At 39.8% G+C, this 15,756-nt stretch overlaps 1 protein-coding gene across 9 annotated transcripts in view; it reads right to left on the minus strand.

The window, feature by feature from the left end:
* PHACTR2 (phosphatase and actin regulator 2) overlaps positions 1-15,756 on the minus strand; it is a gene marked incomplete at both ends in the record, with an annotated part of 238,228 nt that overhangs the window by 39,786 nt on the left and 182,686 nt on the right. For 5 of the 9 annotated variants that reach the window (XM_081035578.1, XM_081035580.1, XM_081035577.1 and 2 more), the window contains 2 exons: positions 415-617; positions 5,967-6,489. In XM_081035578.1, the coding sequence (XP_080891704.1) occupies positions 415-617; positions 5,967-6,489 (726 nt within the window). Of the gene's footprint in view, positions 1-414; positions 618-5,966; positions 6,490-10,345; positions 10,586-15,756 lie in introns of all 9 variants that reach the window. The other 4 variants (XM_081035576.1, XM_081035574.1, XM_081035573.1 and 1 more) reach the window with 1 other exon arrangement.

Genomic DNA, 15,756 nt, shown 5'->3' on the forward strand with positions numbered 1-15,756 from the left:
GATTGAAAGGACAACAACTTGACTTGGAAAAAAGTCCTGGAAGTACACACTGTTCCCCAATAAAGTCCTGTTCCCCTTCCCCAATAAAATCTTTAAAAAAGAAAAAAAGGTCCTGGGGGAAAGGTCCTGAGAAAAGCCTGTTGTTAGAAAGCTTTGACTCTGTACAAATACAAATGTGCATATCTGCCTCATGCACGTAGATGAAGGGCTGTCTTCCCCTTACCACTCCCTGTGGAATCGTCTTTGGCATGGCCTGTCATCAGAAGCTAAACCTTAGGACGTACACATTTCTAATTTGACAAGAAATATGAAGGTAAAGAGACCATCAGATTATCTGGCTTTTGTTCTTTCCAAAACGCAATGGCTTTTGTCTACCACCCACTGTCCTCCCTACCTCTTGGAACAAAGTCTTACTTTCTCCACTGCCATCCTCATCCTCATCCTCTTCGTCGTCGTCATCTGTGTACAAGATAGGCCCATCGGAGTCCGAGTCATTGGCCCGGTACTCCCTTTGGCCTTCATCCTCCGAGGCACTGAAGGATTCGGCAGAGTCTCCCATCAGCCCAGGAGCCAGAAGCTGCAGGGCTGCCTTTCCCACTTCGTCTTTGGTTGTGAAACTGTTAACGGCACAGAAACACAGGGGTGGTGTGAAGCGCAGAGCAACCCTCCAGGGCAACACCAACACCATGAGCAGCGCTGGTTTCCCCAGCATCCTTCAGGTTGGTGGAAGGAGAAAGTAGACATAGGCCAGCTACATGGAAGAGTGGGGCTGTGTTACTTAATTCTGTTTTAGATTCGTCATCTGTAAAATGAAAAGGATGGACTAGATGGTGTCTGATATCGTTAGTACGTGACTATGGTAAAACTATATTTCGCAAATTAATTTTCCTCTAGCAATGGGGGTGTAGTGGAAAGAACAACGGGCTAGAAGCACCTGAATATCTATCTGACTCTGTACTTTTCTTTGACCTGTAACTCCTATTTATCCATCAAGTCTGTCAGCGAAAGCCTCAGCTCCTTTAGGAATCTGTCACAGGCCTTCAGACTAGTTTCTTGCCCCATCGCCCTGCTCCCAAGGTGACCTGAAGAAAACCCCATTGGAGCAGTTGGCATACTGCACCTCAGCCACCATTTATTTGTCTGCTTTCCCAAATGCCCAAGTTGCTGGACAAGTAGGACTCATACTGTTTTGCAACCCAACACCTAGGAGGGTGGTGACATAGAAAAGTACATACTATTTAACTGATATATGAATTAATCCTATTTTCATCACAGCCAATGGGTTAACAGTAAAAAGTTATGTATCCTCTCTGCGCTTAAGTTCTCCCATTTGTTAACCTGCCTGTCACAGAACATATGAATAATATCAGATGGAAAGTGTGAAAGTTAAATGGACTCTTTAGAAGAAAAGTAATGCATAAGGATGCAATCATTTTCTATTGTTTAGCTTGTTAAGAGTCTCTGGTTTAAAGTTACTATAAATAACAAAGCTTGCCAACTTTCACAGAATAGAATAAAAGATACACATAAAAACACATTGTATCAAAACAATATAATCTTCATTTTAAGATACAGAAGGTCCTCAAATTGCTTTCTGATATAAATAGAAGAATCTAAATTTGGATGTCACACTTCTGAAAGACTGTTTAGTGCAAAACATGTGCTTGCTGTTCTCACTAACTAAAAAAAGCCAAAAACCAGTTCTTTGTATTAAAACACACCCACCAAAAAAACAGGTAAATTTTGTCAGAATTCAAGGTATTGAAAATTCTACATTGTGCCTCAAAATTCTCTATTTTTCACATATTAGAGAAATCCAACAGCCAAAATACTTGTTTTCAGGTGGGGAATTATGACATTTTACCTTTTATTGTGTAAAATATATATAGCATAAAATTTACCATTTTAAGTATAAAATGGTAAATTTATACTTAAAAATTTATCATTTTTAAGTATATAGTTCAATGGCATTAAGTATATTCACACTGTTATGCAATCAACACTACCATCTATCTCTAGAACTTTTTTTAGCGTCACCAAACTCTGTATCCATTAAACAATAACTCCCCATTCTTCCTCCCTCAGCCTTCGGCAGCTACCATTCTACTTTATCTCTATGAATTTTACTATTTTAGGTGTTTCACATAAAGGAAATGATACATTTGTCCTCATGTGTCTGACCTACTTCACTTAACATGTCTTCAAGGTTCATCCATGGTGTAAGCACGTGTCAGAATCTCTTTCCTTTTTAAGGTTGAATAATATGCCATTGTATGTAGATGCCAGATTTTATTTATCCATTGATCAGTTGAAGGACACTTGGGTTGTTTCCACCTTTTGGTTATTGTGAATAATGCTCCAATGAATATCAGTGTACAGATATCTGTTCGCGTATATGCTTTCATTTTTATGACCTATATACACAAAAGTGGAATTGCACAGATCATATGGTAACTCTATATTTAATTTTTTGAGCAACTGCCATATGGTTTCCACAGTATGAAACCTCATTTTAAATAAGAGAAGATCTATTTTATGAAAAATACTTTTCCAGTCTTGATTTCTAGTCAATTGCCACTAGAGGCCATTCTGGTTTGAATAGTTTGTCGTTGTGGGTGTCCACAGCATGTTTCAGAGATATGCAAATTAATAACACATTCTGAAGAGCAGAACAAAAGATACTTCAAGGTTGAGCCCTGGTATTTGTTCATGTCACTGCTCATTAATCTATTATGCTATCAATGATTATTTAATCATATCATTTGTATTTTTAAATGTTTTGCAGTTTTCAGAGACTTCTGCCTACAATTACAACTTATAACTGTCCTATAATATAAGGAGGGAAGATAATTTATAGTTCGAGGAAGCTGGGAAGCCATGAGTTGCCCAACCATGGAAAGAATTCAAGTCTATTATAGAACCCAGCCTTAAGACTCTTAGTTTACCTATTAAATGTTATGCTATATTATGTTTTATTTATACTTGATATTATGTCATTAATATTATAACATGGGTTATATTTAATGTTAACTATTATACTCCAAATTTGTATCAATTAATTCACGACTTGTCTGTTATACTTCTCTAAGGTTCCAGGGTACACTGGGCAGTACAGCGCACTCCATCGATGTTTGTGGAAATGGACTAAACAGAGTCAAGTCCCTTTTGGATATGGGCTCTGGATGGACTTATTAGTTTCTGCCTTAAATTATACCAGACATACACGTTATTGCCAATAAATAGAAATCTACCAAATCATTACTACCCTGTAATATGTGAATAGAGGTCAATATTTTTTGCACATGGCCACTTGTTTTGATGTTTGTATTCCAAACAGAAGCCTTTTCATAAGATGACAGCATTTTCACACATTCATTGACTAAACATAACTGGGGGAGTGTTCTAAGTAAAGCAAGTGACTAACAGCTAGAAATTCGAATTCAAATATCCACTAAAAAACAAAACAAAGGATTTGGAAGGAAATTTGAGACTATTTATTCCAGGCTCATTAACTCAAGAGCAAACACAAACCATCCCTATGGAATGAACTGTAATTTAAACTTTTTATCTTGAATATATAGAAAAGCAAATCTCTAAGACTTCTTCTAGGAACGCATGCTGGTTACCCGGAGTGATAGGAAAATCTATTATAAATACCTCAGTGTCTAATTATGTCCTAAGCTCTCTTGCTCTGATCACAGTCCCAGTGGAAACAGAGAAGAGGTGCTCACCTCTTTTGTCTGACAATCCTGCACAAACGGTCATAAGACTGATATTTAGCCCTCGGCATGTAGCACCAATAGAGTGTCCTCACTAAATGTTTGTGGAAGTGGACTGGACAGAGTGAGATCACTTTGGATATAGGCTCTCTCTGTGCTTAAGATCATCTAAGGAATTACTTTGTATGTTGCACCTTGTTCTTTCGTATATTCAACAATAAACACATATACTCAATCTATTAAATTCAGGCCTATCTTAAACATTTATACTTCCTGGGCATGTTGGACATTATTTCGGTTAAAAACGAATGTTAACGATAATGTCTTGCTCAGTTTTTATCTTTGGTGCTTAGTACAGCACCCAGAACACAAATAGCAAGAAAAAATATATGCTGAAAGAATAGCTATTTAGGTCTAAAGGATGGAATTGATTGCATGCTGGAAAACACACACTATAAATAAATGAAGACATTTGCTATGTGCTGGAGTATTAGGGACGCTATAACCATATCTTTACTTGCTATATTTATTAGGGTGACATTGGTTAGTAAAATTATATAGGTTTCAAGTGTACATTTCTATATTACATCACCATATATTTGACCCCCTTTTCCCTCTTCTACCATCCCGGCTTCCTTACCCTCTGGTAACCATTAAACTATTGTCTATGAGATTTTTTTCTTTGTTTGCCTTGTTCCTTTGTTACTTTCAGCTTTATATCCCATATATGAACGAAGTCATATGTATAACTATTCATTTCAATATCTTCTTTTCCCATAGCATTTATTAAAATGTCAAACAAATAAAGTAATTTGCAACTTAACATCTATTTATCTGTCCTTGGCTTTCCTTAGAATGATGGTGCTCTAGCTGATAAAAACAAACAAACAAAAACCGTCCAGGAAACAAACACAAAAGAAATTGCAGAAGTGGAAACAACCACTTTGGAAATTCACAAAATTAGAGCATAGAATTTAGTGTGCAATTTACATCTGCACCCTGGCTCTGCCACATACTAACTGGGTAATCTTGGGCAAATGACTTTACCTCTCTCAGCGATCGTTTTCTAATTTATTAAACAGAAATATTTCAGGGAAGACTTATGTGAATTCAATAACTGACGGTTCTTGACATTAAATAAGTATTTAATAAATGAAGGTTATTAGTAGCAATTGAATAATTAAAGTTGATCTTTTAGTCTCTTGATCCAAATCAATTAATGTGCTAAATTTTTTAAGTCTAATAAGACAAAGATATTTTGAAAGAGGAAATATTAAATGAAATGATTTGAAAAGTGAATTTGGTTTTATTCTTAGAAACAGGAGAGAACAGACTGCATTTAAAAGGTCTAAGCCTTCCCTCGATAGAACTGGTTAGGGCATCTACTATACCCTGACAGCCCTCCCTTCCTACCTGTGGGACAGGAGAGCTAACATGGCTTATATTTATAGGACTTTGTGAATGATTATATGCAGGGAACGAAGGAGAATGAGGATCATAGGATGAGATACAGGTTTCTGACTTGGGCCACGAGAAGATGGCACGTCTGTGGCATACCACCTTCTGTATTAGCTGCTGGGGATACAGAGGAAAAGAAAACATGTTGGGTAGTTTTGTCCCCCGGGTAGGAAAAAAGGGCTCTCAGAGTATAGTGGATGCAATAACCAATTCTGTCTTGATGAGCACTGAAAGGCTTCACAGAGGAGACAACATTTGAGCTCATTGGGGAACTAATGAAGCCGAAAGGCAGCACTCTAAGGATGGAGGAAAGGACTTGAAATGCGAAAGAGCTCTTTCCTGACGGTCTTTATTTTCTTGGAGAAGGAGAAGGCTAAATAACTTGCTGAGATGAAGGTAGGCAGGAGTGGGTGAGCAATCTGGACACAAGTGGTAAAGACTTAAAATAACCACTACAAGGAAAGAGAAGGGAACTGTCTGGGGAAAAGAAAAAGGACTGCTAAGCAGTGATGAAGTAGGCTCTAAATGTATTAATACTTCAAAACTATGGATCCGAAGTGGATTTATCAGTAGGACCAATGTCGTTCTCTCCAGGAGCCTGTGGAATTCCTGGGGCAGGGCTATGAAAAAACCAATGGTTGGATGACATGAGTATTTATCTAACGTTCACTAGATTTAATTATAAAAATGAAGTATGTTCCTTCATTTCCAGTAGAGTGGTTTAGTGATCTTTAGTACTCAGCTTCACAAGGATTGCAGAAGGAATATGGGGTTTGGACCCCGACTTACCATTTTGCATTTTCTCTATTAACACTTAAGCCAGTGCCTGAGTGGACAGTGGTTCTTTTTGTCGGCTCTTCAGTCCAGAGAAGCTGACTTGGGTCTAAGGCAGGAACGGGCAGATCGTCTCCGTTGCTGACCAGGACAACAGGGGTGTCAGAGGCAACAATGCACTGCTCCTCCAGAGCAAGAGGGGGGGCTGGCGGAGGAGGTGGAGGGACCACAGGCGGTGGAGGGAATGCCGACTTGGATTTGCCTGTGGTCAGCTCCTCGGTCCCAGGGACAATCTGCTCCGTTTGGAGACTCTCCCCCCTGGTCTCTGAAGGCTCGGACGTGCCAGAAGTGGTTGCATCGGAGGACGGTTGAGACGTTGGCTGCTTGCCAGTTTTTTTCCTGCCCTTTGTGATTCCCATCGTCCCTGTTTTGTTAGAAACGGTCTCCTTTGAAGCTTTGGGACGAGATGAGGTGGAAGAAGTAGATGGCGAAGCTGATGTTTTGGAGCCAGTTGTTTTTTTTGAATGAGAGGAACCAGCTAAAATAGAGACATTTTTGCATTAAAAGTCAAAGAAGACAACGCTTTCAAAATAAACTGAATTGCAACTGTCAACGACAACATTCCCTTTAAAATTTTAAACTGTGTTGAATAAATGAATAAAATAAAATAGGCTAATAATGAAAATGGTTTTGTTTTCTGCCCCCTCCCTGACTCCTATCTAGGAGGGAGCAAGTGATGTTTGAAGCAAAACCCTAAGGGACAAGAGTCTTTGGTTTTCTCTTTCCTTTAGTCTTTAGCTGGGCCAGGCAAAAGGAAATCCTCAACTTGTCTGATGGGTCACCTGAAAAAGTCCCTGTATGCTCCAAAGAAGGGACATTATCTTGTGTAGAGGACAGGCACAGGGAGCTCTCTGCAGATAGTACAAAGTTGGGTTCATCACCAGTTATACATGTTCTACGTTTGACTTCCTGCAAACAGCACTGCCCACATTTGTAAGAGGCCGGGGTATGATACCACCAGCAATTTTCTGAGTCCAAAGCAAATCTACTCATCTTACTGCTAAAAGAATGAACTCCAAACCAGCTGTCCCCATGGCTCCAGAGAGAGCAGTTTGCCATGCTGGCTCATACCTCCATCTGTAGTGGCTCTGGGACAGAGTGAAAACACATGGCCACATATAAAAGACAAGTCCCCTTCAAAACATCAAAAGGCAGAAAATTCTTTTCTACAAAAAAATGTCTACATGGATACCATTTGATAATCTGAAGGGAAAGAGTATCATTCTCAGATCTTTTGACACGGCTTCTGTTCGTAGAAGGTCTTCAACTGAAGTTGGCTGTGGCATTTGCCTACTTCAACCCATCCATTTTCAGGAAAACAAAAAAGGTTAGCTATTCTTTTCTTTATATCATCTTAGAAAATACATCTAAACTCCTAGGCGAATACATTTTTGTTTCTGGACCTTTGTGACCTACAGATTTCTCCTAATTGTATGGTCCTTCTTTTTTCATGAGGGGTTTAACTATCTTCCACAGAGCTATCAGAAAATAATCTTGTTAGTATTGGGAAGCCATCCTACAATGCATACAGATGTTATTGTAACTTACCTCTGGTTATAAATTTATTGAAGTCAGTTGTGGGGGTCAACAGATGAAGAAGAAATAAGGAATAGACAATGAGATACAAGACTTCATCAAGTTTAATATAAGAAGCCAGTCTCACTTCGTGACAAGATCCAGGCTTAAAAGAACTTTCTATAGCTTGAGGATTTATTATTTTAGATATACACAGTAAGTAGAATTGTCTTCCTGCAAGTCTGGGCCTAGTAATATCACTTTTTTAAAATAGTTCTCTCTTTATAGACTCTGGTTGTAGGAACAGCTTGCCTGTGGCTGGCTGGGGTTAATATTACTTTTTTGAAGTTAACAATCTTCACTTGCTTATAAGACAAACGTATTAGGCCTACAGTCTAAGTTCATTCTAAACTTATTTTTCACAATGAAGATGCTAAGGATTTTAGGTCTAAAAATGGTCAAATGTTTTCTTAAATAGATTGAACAGAATTCCTTCTACATATTAATTCTAATTCTAATATATATGTGTGTGTGTATGTATATATGTATAAATATATATATATATTTTTTTTAAGAAAATTCTTTTCCAATAGCAAAGTTAACTTTAGCCTGCCTTAAGGAAAAGGACAATTTTTTCAAAGCCTGAAATGCAAATTCATGCCACGTTATTGCAATTTTCTTTAAGTATTTTCTAAAAATGACAGGACTTTGCTGAAATCAACCATGTTGCTGATGTTACGTGAATTAAGACCATGACTAAAAAAGAAATGTCACCTCTCCTCAGTTAAGTACTTTTATTGTCAATGCAGTGCATAACATGGTACAAGAAAGAAGAAAAATATAAATTTTGCCTTATTTCATGGGCAAAGCAGCGGAATGTGCCAAACAGATATTTGGTTGTATGGAGGTCCATACTAATTAAGTAATAAAGGAAGAACCATTATTAACGGATAGATTTTTTTAAAGAACTTAAAACATCTAACTGAAAACCAAGAGTTGCATTTGAAGTGAATCCAGAAGGTCAACATTATTCAAATGAAATGTTACCATGCAGAAAATTCTAAATGGCTACAAATGGATTATCAGTTGGATTCTGATGGAGTGTCATCAATATTTGATAAAAGGCTCCTTGCACAACAGGCGTGTTGGCGTACTTCAATGCAACCCGTTTCTGTGTAGTAGCCTCGAGAATAGCAACATTCTTAGACACACTATGGGCCAGTTGGGCCTTTTTTAAATGCAGTTAATAACAGGACTATACTATTCTCTTAGGAACATCATGAGTCTATCAGTAAATCTTCAAGTAAAATATCAGGAAATAACTCAAAAATCTTTCACAGAAGTTGTACCCTGCCCTGGCATTAATCACTTTCTTCTGAGAAAAAGACAAGAATCCAAGCTGAATCAATAGTGAGCCAGTACCATGTGGGACATGGAAGTGGGAAAGTCTGTGCAAGGCAGGGTCTTAATTCCCCAGGACAGGGGATAGTTTGGGGCTTTTCTTTAAGAAGTGGATTAGTGCCTGCCTCACGTGAAGCACTGATTCTAGCCTGTCCTAAGCAGTCTGGGAAAAACACAAACACCGACAAGAATGGACAGTGACATGTAAGGGCAGTTGGTCTCTGACAAAACGGCTGAAAGGTGCTGTCTGCACAGCACTCTGAGACATTTCACTTGAAACTGTAGTAGAAGAGATCCAGACACTCAAGGGCAAAGGCAGAAGAGAGGAACACAGGGAGAGAGACACAGTTTACATTCAGAGGTCTGTCATAAGCCATTCTTCAAATCTGAGCTCTATGGGTATGGAAAAGATCAATACCAAGGCAAACCCTGGTAGTCACCTGTGAGAAAGTTGCTGCTGATTTTAGGGGAAATAAGGTTTGCTATAAAACAGGAGACTTTTTATGCAAGTATTAATGGAAAAAATGCCACCCAGCATGTGTACTTTGATTAATGTCTTCTAAAAACTGGATGACATGTTTCTCTTCATTCCACTTCACTGGGAGAACAGGAGCTCCACTTTGGGTTAAGCATATCTGATTTGAAAGGAAAGCTGGATGTACATCACTTGCAGTTACTGTAAGTCACCAAAACATCTCTTGGTGATTTGCAATAATGACCTGTAGCCACACCACTAGGATACTTTCCCTTATGACAAGTTGAGGTCTTTCGTTTGCGGGGTGGAGGGAGGTGGGGGGGAGGGGCAGGGGGAACACTGAGTATGTAACTTTCAACTCTGCTGAAATAGTAGTGGCTTGATAGAGAATGGTGGGGTGGAGCTGAACAAAGTGACGTGAACCCTTTGTCAGTTAATAATGCATACCTCTACCGAGAAATGACGAGGTATGCAGACAGATTTAAGAATTAAGAGCCAGCAAATATATCAAAGATATAAATGTCATATTCCTATGTGCAAACTTAAGACATTTTGAAAGAAAACCCAAGCCAAAACGCCACCCATTAACTCAAAGAGGCAGAAGGCCAGTCGATGTCTCAACAATGTCATATCAGATCACTGCCATTCATCAGGCACACTACTCTCTGTGTTTTACTACTGGTTCTTGTGCAGATAGTGCATACTCAGGATGAAAGAGGTCTATTCACCCAAAACTAATGAGGTCAACTAATCAACTGGGTGACTTTCCTTTGGTAGAGATAGCAACAAAGGATTCTCTTGGGCATTCTCTGTGTCAAAGCTGAACCCACATCCTAAGACACCAGACAACAAAAAGACGATCATGCCTAGAAGAAGCATTTAGCTCCCCCTCCCACTCCCAGAGCTGAGCACCCTAGACTTAACCCGCCGGGGGCATACTCACCGGCCTCTCGGGTTGTGTTTCGGCTTGTTGGCTTGGGTGGAGGGACGGGGGCCTGCTTACCAGGAGCCTTGGTATGTTTTTTAATAGTAGGCACTTCGTCACCCTTAGGGCTGGATCCAGCCGCAGCCCCTTTTGGAAGCACGGGTGGTTTTTTGGGCTTAGGTTTGGGTTTAGGCTTAGGAAGAGTTGAAGGAGGCGGAGCGGGAGCTGCCGGTGTTTCAGAGTGGTTTTCAGTGTTCTCTATAAATGAGAAAGTGAACAGAAGCAGACTGACACAGACACACCCCACATAAATAGAAAAAGCGAGACATACGGCGACAGTGATATACAAACATGCGGCTGTTTGGCCCCTGGGAACCAGTGTGGAGTGCTGCACCAGAGAGAGAACGAAGTTTGGGCTAAGAACAAACGCTGAAAACCGAACTGGGGTGTGTTGTCCGTGTACACTAATCACTCCTGTGATAAAACAGGGCTGCACAAGTTACTTTGATGAAGTTAAGCTGAGGATGAGTTTAAATGTCCGTCAGGGAGTGAAGCGATACCAGTCTTGAAATGGTGGTTGCTGGATGATGATGTGGGCATGAGTGCTAAATTACATTTAACAAAACTGAAGGGCCCTTGAGAGAGGCCCGTCAGCACACCACATACACCGCCACAGGGTGAAGACCGACCACACGGCAATGACTGGATTCAGTTACCTTTGTCCCCTCTAAGGCACTTTCTCTGAGAACTCAAACGCCATCATCCTACAAGGGATTCGTGCTCTGTCTCTTTCAAGTCAAAAAATCAGTAATTTTCGAAGCTAAGGGAGACTCTGTAGAATCTCTGACAAGCAGCACAATGCCCTGAGGAGTAAACTATTTTCTACTATTAAAATTTTCTCAAGCTCTCCCAGTCCAGTAGGGCACCTTCCTGTTTTCCAGTAACTTCCTCTGACTTTTTCAGTGTAGGTACAGAGGGCACAGATAGATATGTCTCAAACTTGCTTTGTAATGTAAACACAAGTAACAGGTTTGAGAAGACAAAGGTTAAAATTCAGTTTTTTAAAAATTCATACCTAAGAACAAAAGCCTCTCGCAAGGTTTTACCTAAGTGGAAGGGAAACAGTATTAGCTTCTCATTACTGAAAGTGGGGATGATGAATGTTCATTCATATAGTCACATGTGTATTTTTTCTAATAGTGGCTGATTGAAATTAAAATACGGTTCTGGTCCAAAGAGCTAAGCAACTTTTCTTTAAAAATGGAGCACAATAAAAAAACATGACAGTGTTAAGACTAAACTTTCACTGGATATATATTCCCTAATGAATGGCCAAGAAAGGGTTTTAATATTAGAACGCATCACATTTTATTACTTCCTTTATTTCATTTCTTATCCTAGTCAATGTGAAGTGAGGACTTCGCTTTTTTTCCTAATACATCTCCCTCAATTCACATACATAATCACCATAAATATGATAAGTTATAGTAGGTATCCAACAAAACTTTTCTTTTACCTTCCCTCAGTCATGAAACCCACCCTCGTCACTATAACCCAACGTGACTCCTCCTGCATCGGAATTTGATCATAGCGACTGATTCAACATGTATCAGAGGCTAATTTGTGTGTTTACCTCTCTGTTTACACATCGTATCTCCCTAACTAAATTACTGGTGACTCTCCTAAACTACCTAGTTTTACTTAATGACAAGTCAGTTAGGGTTGAGAACAATGTAAGTCAATGCACACCTAAAACATTTTAATATAAAACATATAAATAGCATTGATGTGCCAATCTTTTGATGTAGGGCAGAAACCCATTCTTTAAATAATTTTTTCTCATATTCTTTGTAAGATTGTCCCCTAGCATCATACCATGTGTGGAGCTCAAGCCCAACAATAGTGCCCATGGTGAGAGCCAGTCAAGCTGAAAGGTAACATTTGCTATCATGATTCTCCTTCCACTACAAACCCTCACATGTCTTATCTTCTGCCTTCATGGCACATCACTACGGGATTTTTTTTCCTTTCTGCCTAAGGTTTTAAATTCTACAGTTATAACCCAAAGAATCCAGCTTCTGGGTTTGGGAAGAAGGAGATAGTTTGCACCATGATATTTGGGAATGACAGTCCCTACTGAGTTGGAAATGAACACACTACATGCAAACTCTCGGCTGGCTCTAGGGAAAGCATGGTCCACTCACTTGTCTGCGAACTCTACCAGTTATCTGCGTGTGTTGGCAACATAGCCAATGTCTATGTTTACTCTGTGGTGATTCCTAAGGGGTGTGCTTTTCTGACTCAATTATAAACTCCTTTCGTCTGGAATTTCATATCCCACCAAGTACAATGTTTTAAACATTACATCTCGTCAATGAATGTGACTGATTGGCAGACAGTGACTAACACCCATTAGTAGAAAATAAACTCTTTCGTTTTATCTGGGAGGTAATGAATTCAGTCAAGTTATATATTTTATTATTACCATATGATCTGAAGAAATAAACTGATGATGTCAACGAGTATTATCTTTCCAAGAGGAGGTTATTCACTCTGGCTTGATAACAACACTGTGTTTCACACACTAGTCTGGAGTACAGCTGTTTACTATACTTCCGGGTCTGGCTCCTTCCATCACATGGGAAGTTTAGTTCAACAACACTTAGAGCAAACCTGAGAACTGCATGTGTCTGCGCCTTGCCTAGAATGCACATGTGCCCCTAGTCCTCTCCTTCATCTAACTGCCTTCTTGTCACCTTCAAATCACAGTCTGGAAGTATCTTCCTCTAAGAACCAGTTTTGGTCCCTGCTGCAAACTCCCTGGTTTGCCACACTCAGGCCTCCCAGAGTACTTGGGGGGTCTTGTATTACACTGCCTTCTGCATGCTGGTCTCCTCGTAGGTCATGATCTGCTGGACAGCAAAGGCCATTTCTCATTCATCACTCTTTTCCTGGCCCCCACTAGGGTCTTCCCCATGGCAGACCTTCACTATTATGTGCGGAACAAATGCATGAAGTCACTTGTTACTTTACTGAGGAACAAATTCATGAAGTCACTTGTTACTTTACCGAAAGTCCTTAATAATAACTCAGTAGCAATAATATTAAATAATTTTCAGATTTCTCCTATTTAATGCCAAGCTATATGTAATAGATTGCAGATCAGTTTTTCTGCCTCTTATATGTTGAAGGGCACGTACTGTGATCAAATAAGGGGAGACAAGGAATCCTGAAGGCCTGAGGGGAAAAGTCTCCAGTGTTGGGGCAGAGGAGGCCCAAGACCACTATCCTAAGTCCAGAATCAGGTGCGTTCAGGAGCTACGGGAACACCCACGACTCTTAGGTAGAGCCTACTCCCAGAGCGGTGTGGAGGCCACTTGCCATTTCTGTTTTCTTTGACACTGATGCTTCAAATACTAAAGTACTGACATACTGTTTTAAAAAGAGATACAAGCATCTGGGATTTTAAAGGCATGTGATGTAGTTTTGCAGATATAACCAATTAATAGGTGAAATAATGCTCTTGGATAAGTCTGCTTAATGCCAAATAAAAGGGAGCACTGCTTCCCACAATAAAGGGTGAATTAAGAACCCAGAGGGTGGATTTGCACGGTAGTGAGCTCAGACAAGAAGTGAGATCAGAAGAGGAGCACAGGTAAAAGCGACCTTGGGGTGTTTCTTTTTTTTTAGAACTAAATGGTATCTTTCTAGGGAAATGAATGGTACCTTTGGTCACAAGGTATTTTCTATTTAACATAATACCATGTGATGGGAGTTACGAATGACGTTCTTCTCACTCCCCGGAAGTGGCTTCCATAGCAGAAGCTTCCTCTCAGTCTCAGTGTGGCTGCAGCGGGTGCACTGTCCACAGAGCGCGAGGGAGGCTACTCTGTCTCATTAGTGTGTGGCAGCATGTCCAGCGTTTCCATCTCAAGTACACACTAGGCAAGCAAGATGCTATCTTGGACCTTATTTGACCAAAAAGGACTGCATGTACTAATTCTCTAATTCTAAGGAAAGAATAAGAAAACAAAAACATCTCTCAAATATTCATGGACCTCTGAGGCCTGCCATCATCTTTTAGAACATCAAGGCCTGCTGGTTTAATTAACATAAAACTGTCAGCAACTTTTTATTAGGTTGATAAGGGACACGCGCTTCCTTTGAAGTCTGGCCAATCCAATGACTGACACCCCACACGGACCAGACAAGCACTGGACGTGGTACTGTTACATAATGAAGGATGTGACTCTTGAATGGGAAAAGGGTATACAAGGCACAGACCACAAATGGATTTGAAATTTAACAGTCTGGTGAGACAGGACAGTTGGACTAAAGAATTAAAAAAAAACAACAACAAAGAAATCACTACTTGCATGAATCCTTTCCACTGAATCACCCTAAACTCTATTTAGGTGTGTTTCTCTTAATGTTCCAGGACTATTATCATTAAAATATTAGTCAATTTCTTGTAATCAGTATTCATAAGCTTAGCCAGAGTCCTTCAATGGAACAAGACTAAGTAAAGCCCCGTAACACTGTCCTTAATATTGAATAAAGCAAAACAATAAACTTCCAACAAATTATTAATAGAGGCTTCTAAAATTTTTAAAGGCTAATTAATATGCAAATAATAAGGGGTTATGAACTTCCACAGTAGGTGATTTTAAGTTACCATGTCTGTAAAATGAGCTTTTGTTCCCGTTTTCTTTGAAGGATTTGGATCAAGAACAGAGGAAGAGAAGTTTGCTTCCAGTAGTTTCTAAGAGTTCTCAAAATGACTACAGAACCCAAACCAGGTTTGACAAATTTTTGCCATCCAACTCTGAGGCAGACATTATAGAACAGGAAATAGCCTATTTCCTGAGGATTCATTTCTATGCTGCATGGAATCATCTGTGGGAGTTTCAGTTCAGGGTTGCAGAAGTATGAAGGTTGGAGGCTCCTGCACATAATAGCACTGGTATGGAGATGTAATCACTCAGTCACCATGGACTTGTGAATGTTCCGGGGGTCCTTGACAGGCACGTATTTTGCAGTTATGCAATCTACCATAGCATATTCACTCGAGAAACTGAGGTCTCTAAAGAAGCCTTCAGGGAATGGTATAATTGCCTCTGGCACATTTTGAAATTTCCAATTGCACAGACAAATCATGGAGCAGAGGCTAGGGCCAGTAGAGCAACCAAAATCCCCAGCATTCTGGGAACTCCTGCATCTCTCTCTCTCAGAAATGTCTAGAACCTGAACTAGAACCTACAGTTTTGGGCGTGTGGATGCCACCAGCTAAGCTCCCACAGCTGGAGAGACAGTGCTGGGCTGAAAGAGTCACTGTGTTTGATATTCCTCCATGCTGAGCTGCTCACAGGGGCCACATCTAACCAGCAGAGAAAGATATCTGACGGCTGGCTTTTTTTTTTTTTTTTAAA

The sequence above is a fragment of the Rhinolophus hipposideros genome (genome assembly GCF_964194185.1).
Source record: "Rhinolophus hipposideros genome assembly, chromosome: 3".
Taxonomy (NCBI): Eukaryota; Metazoa; Chordata; class Mammalia; order Chiroptera; family Rhinolophidae; genus Rhinolophus; species Rhinolophus hipposideros.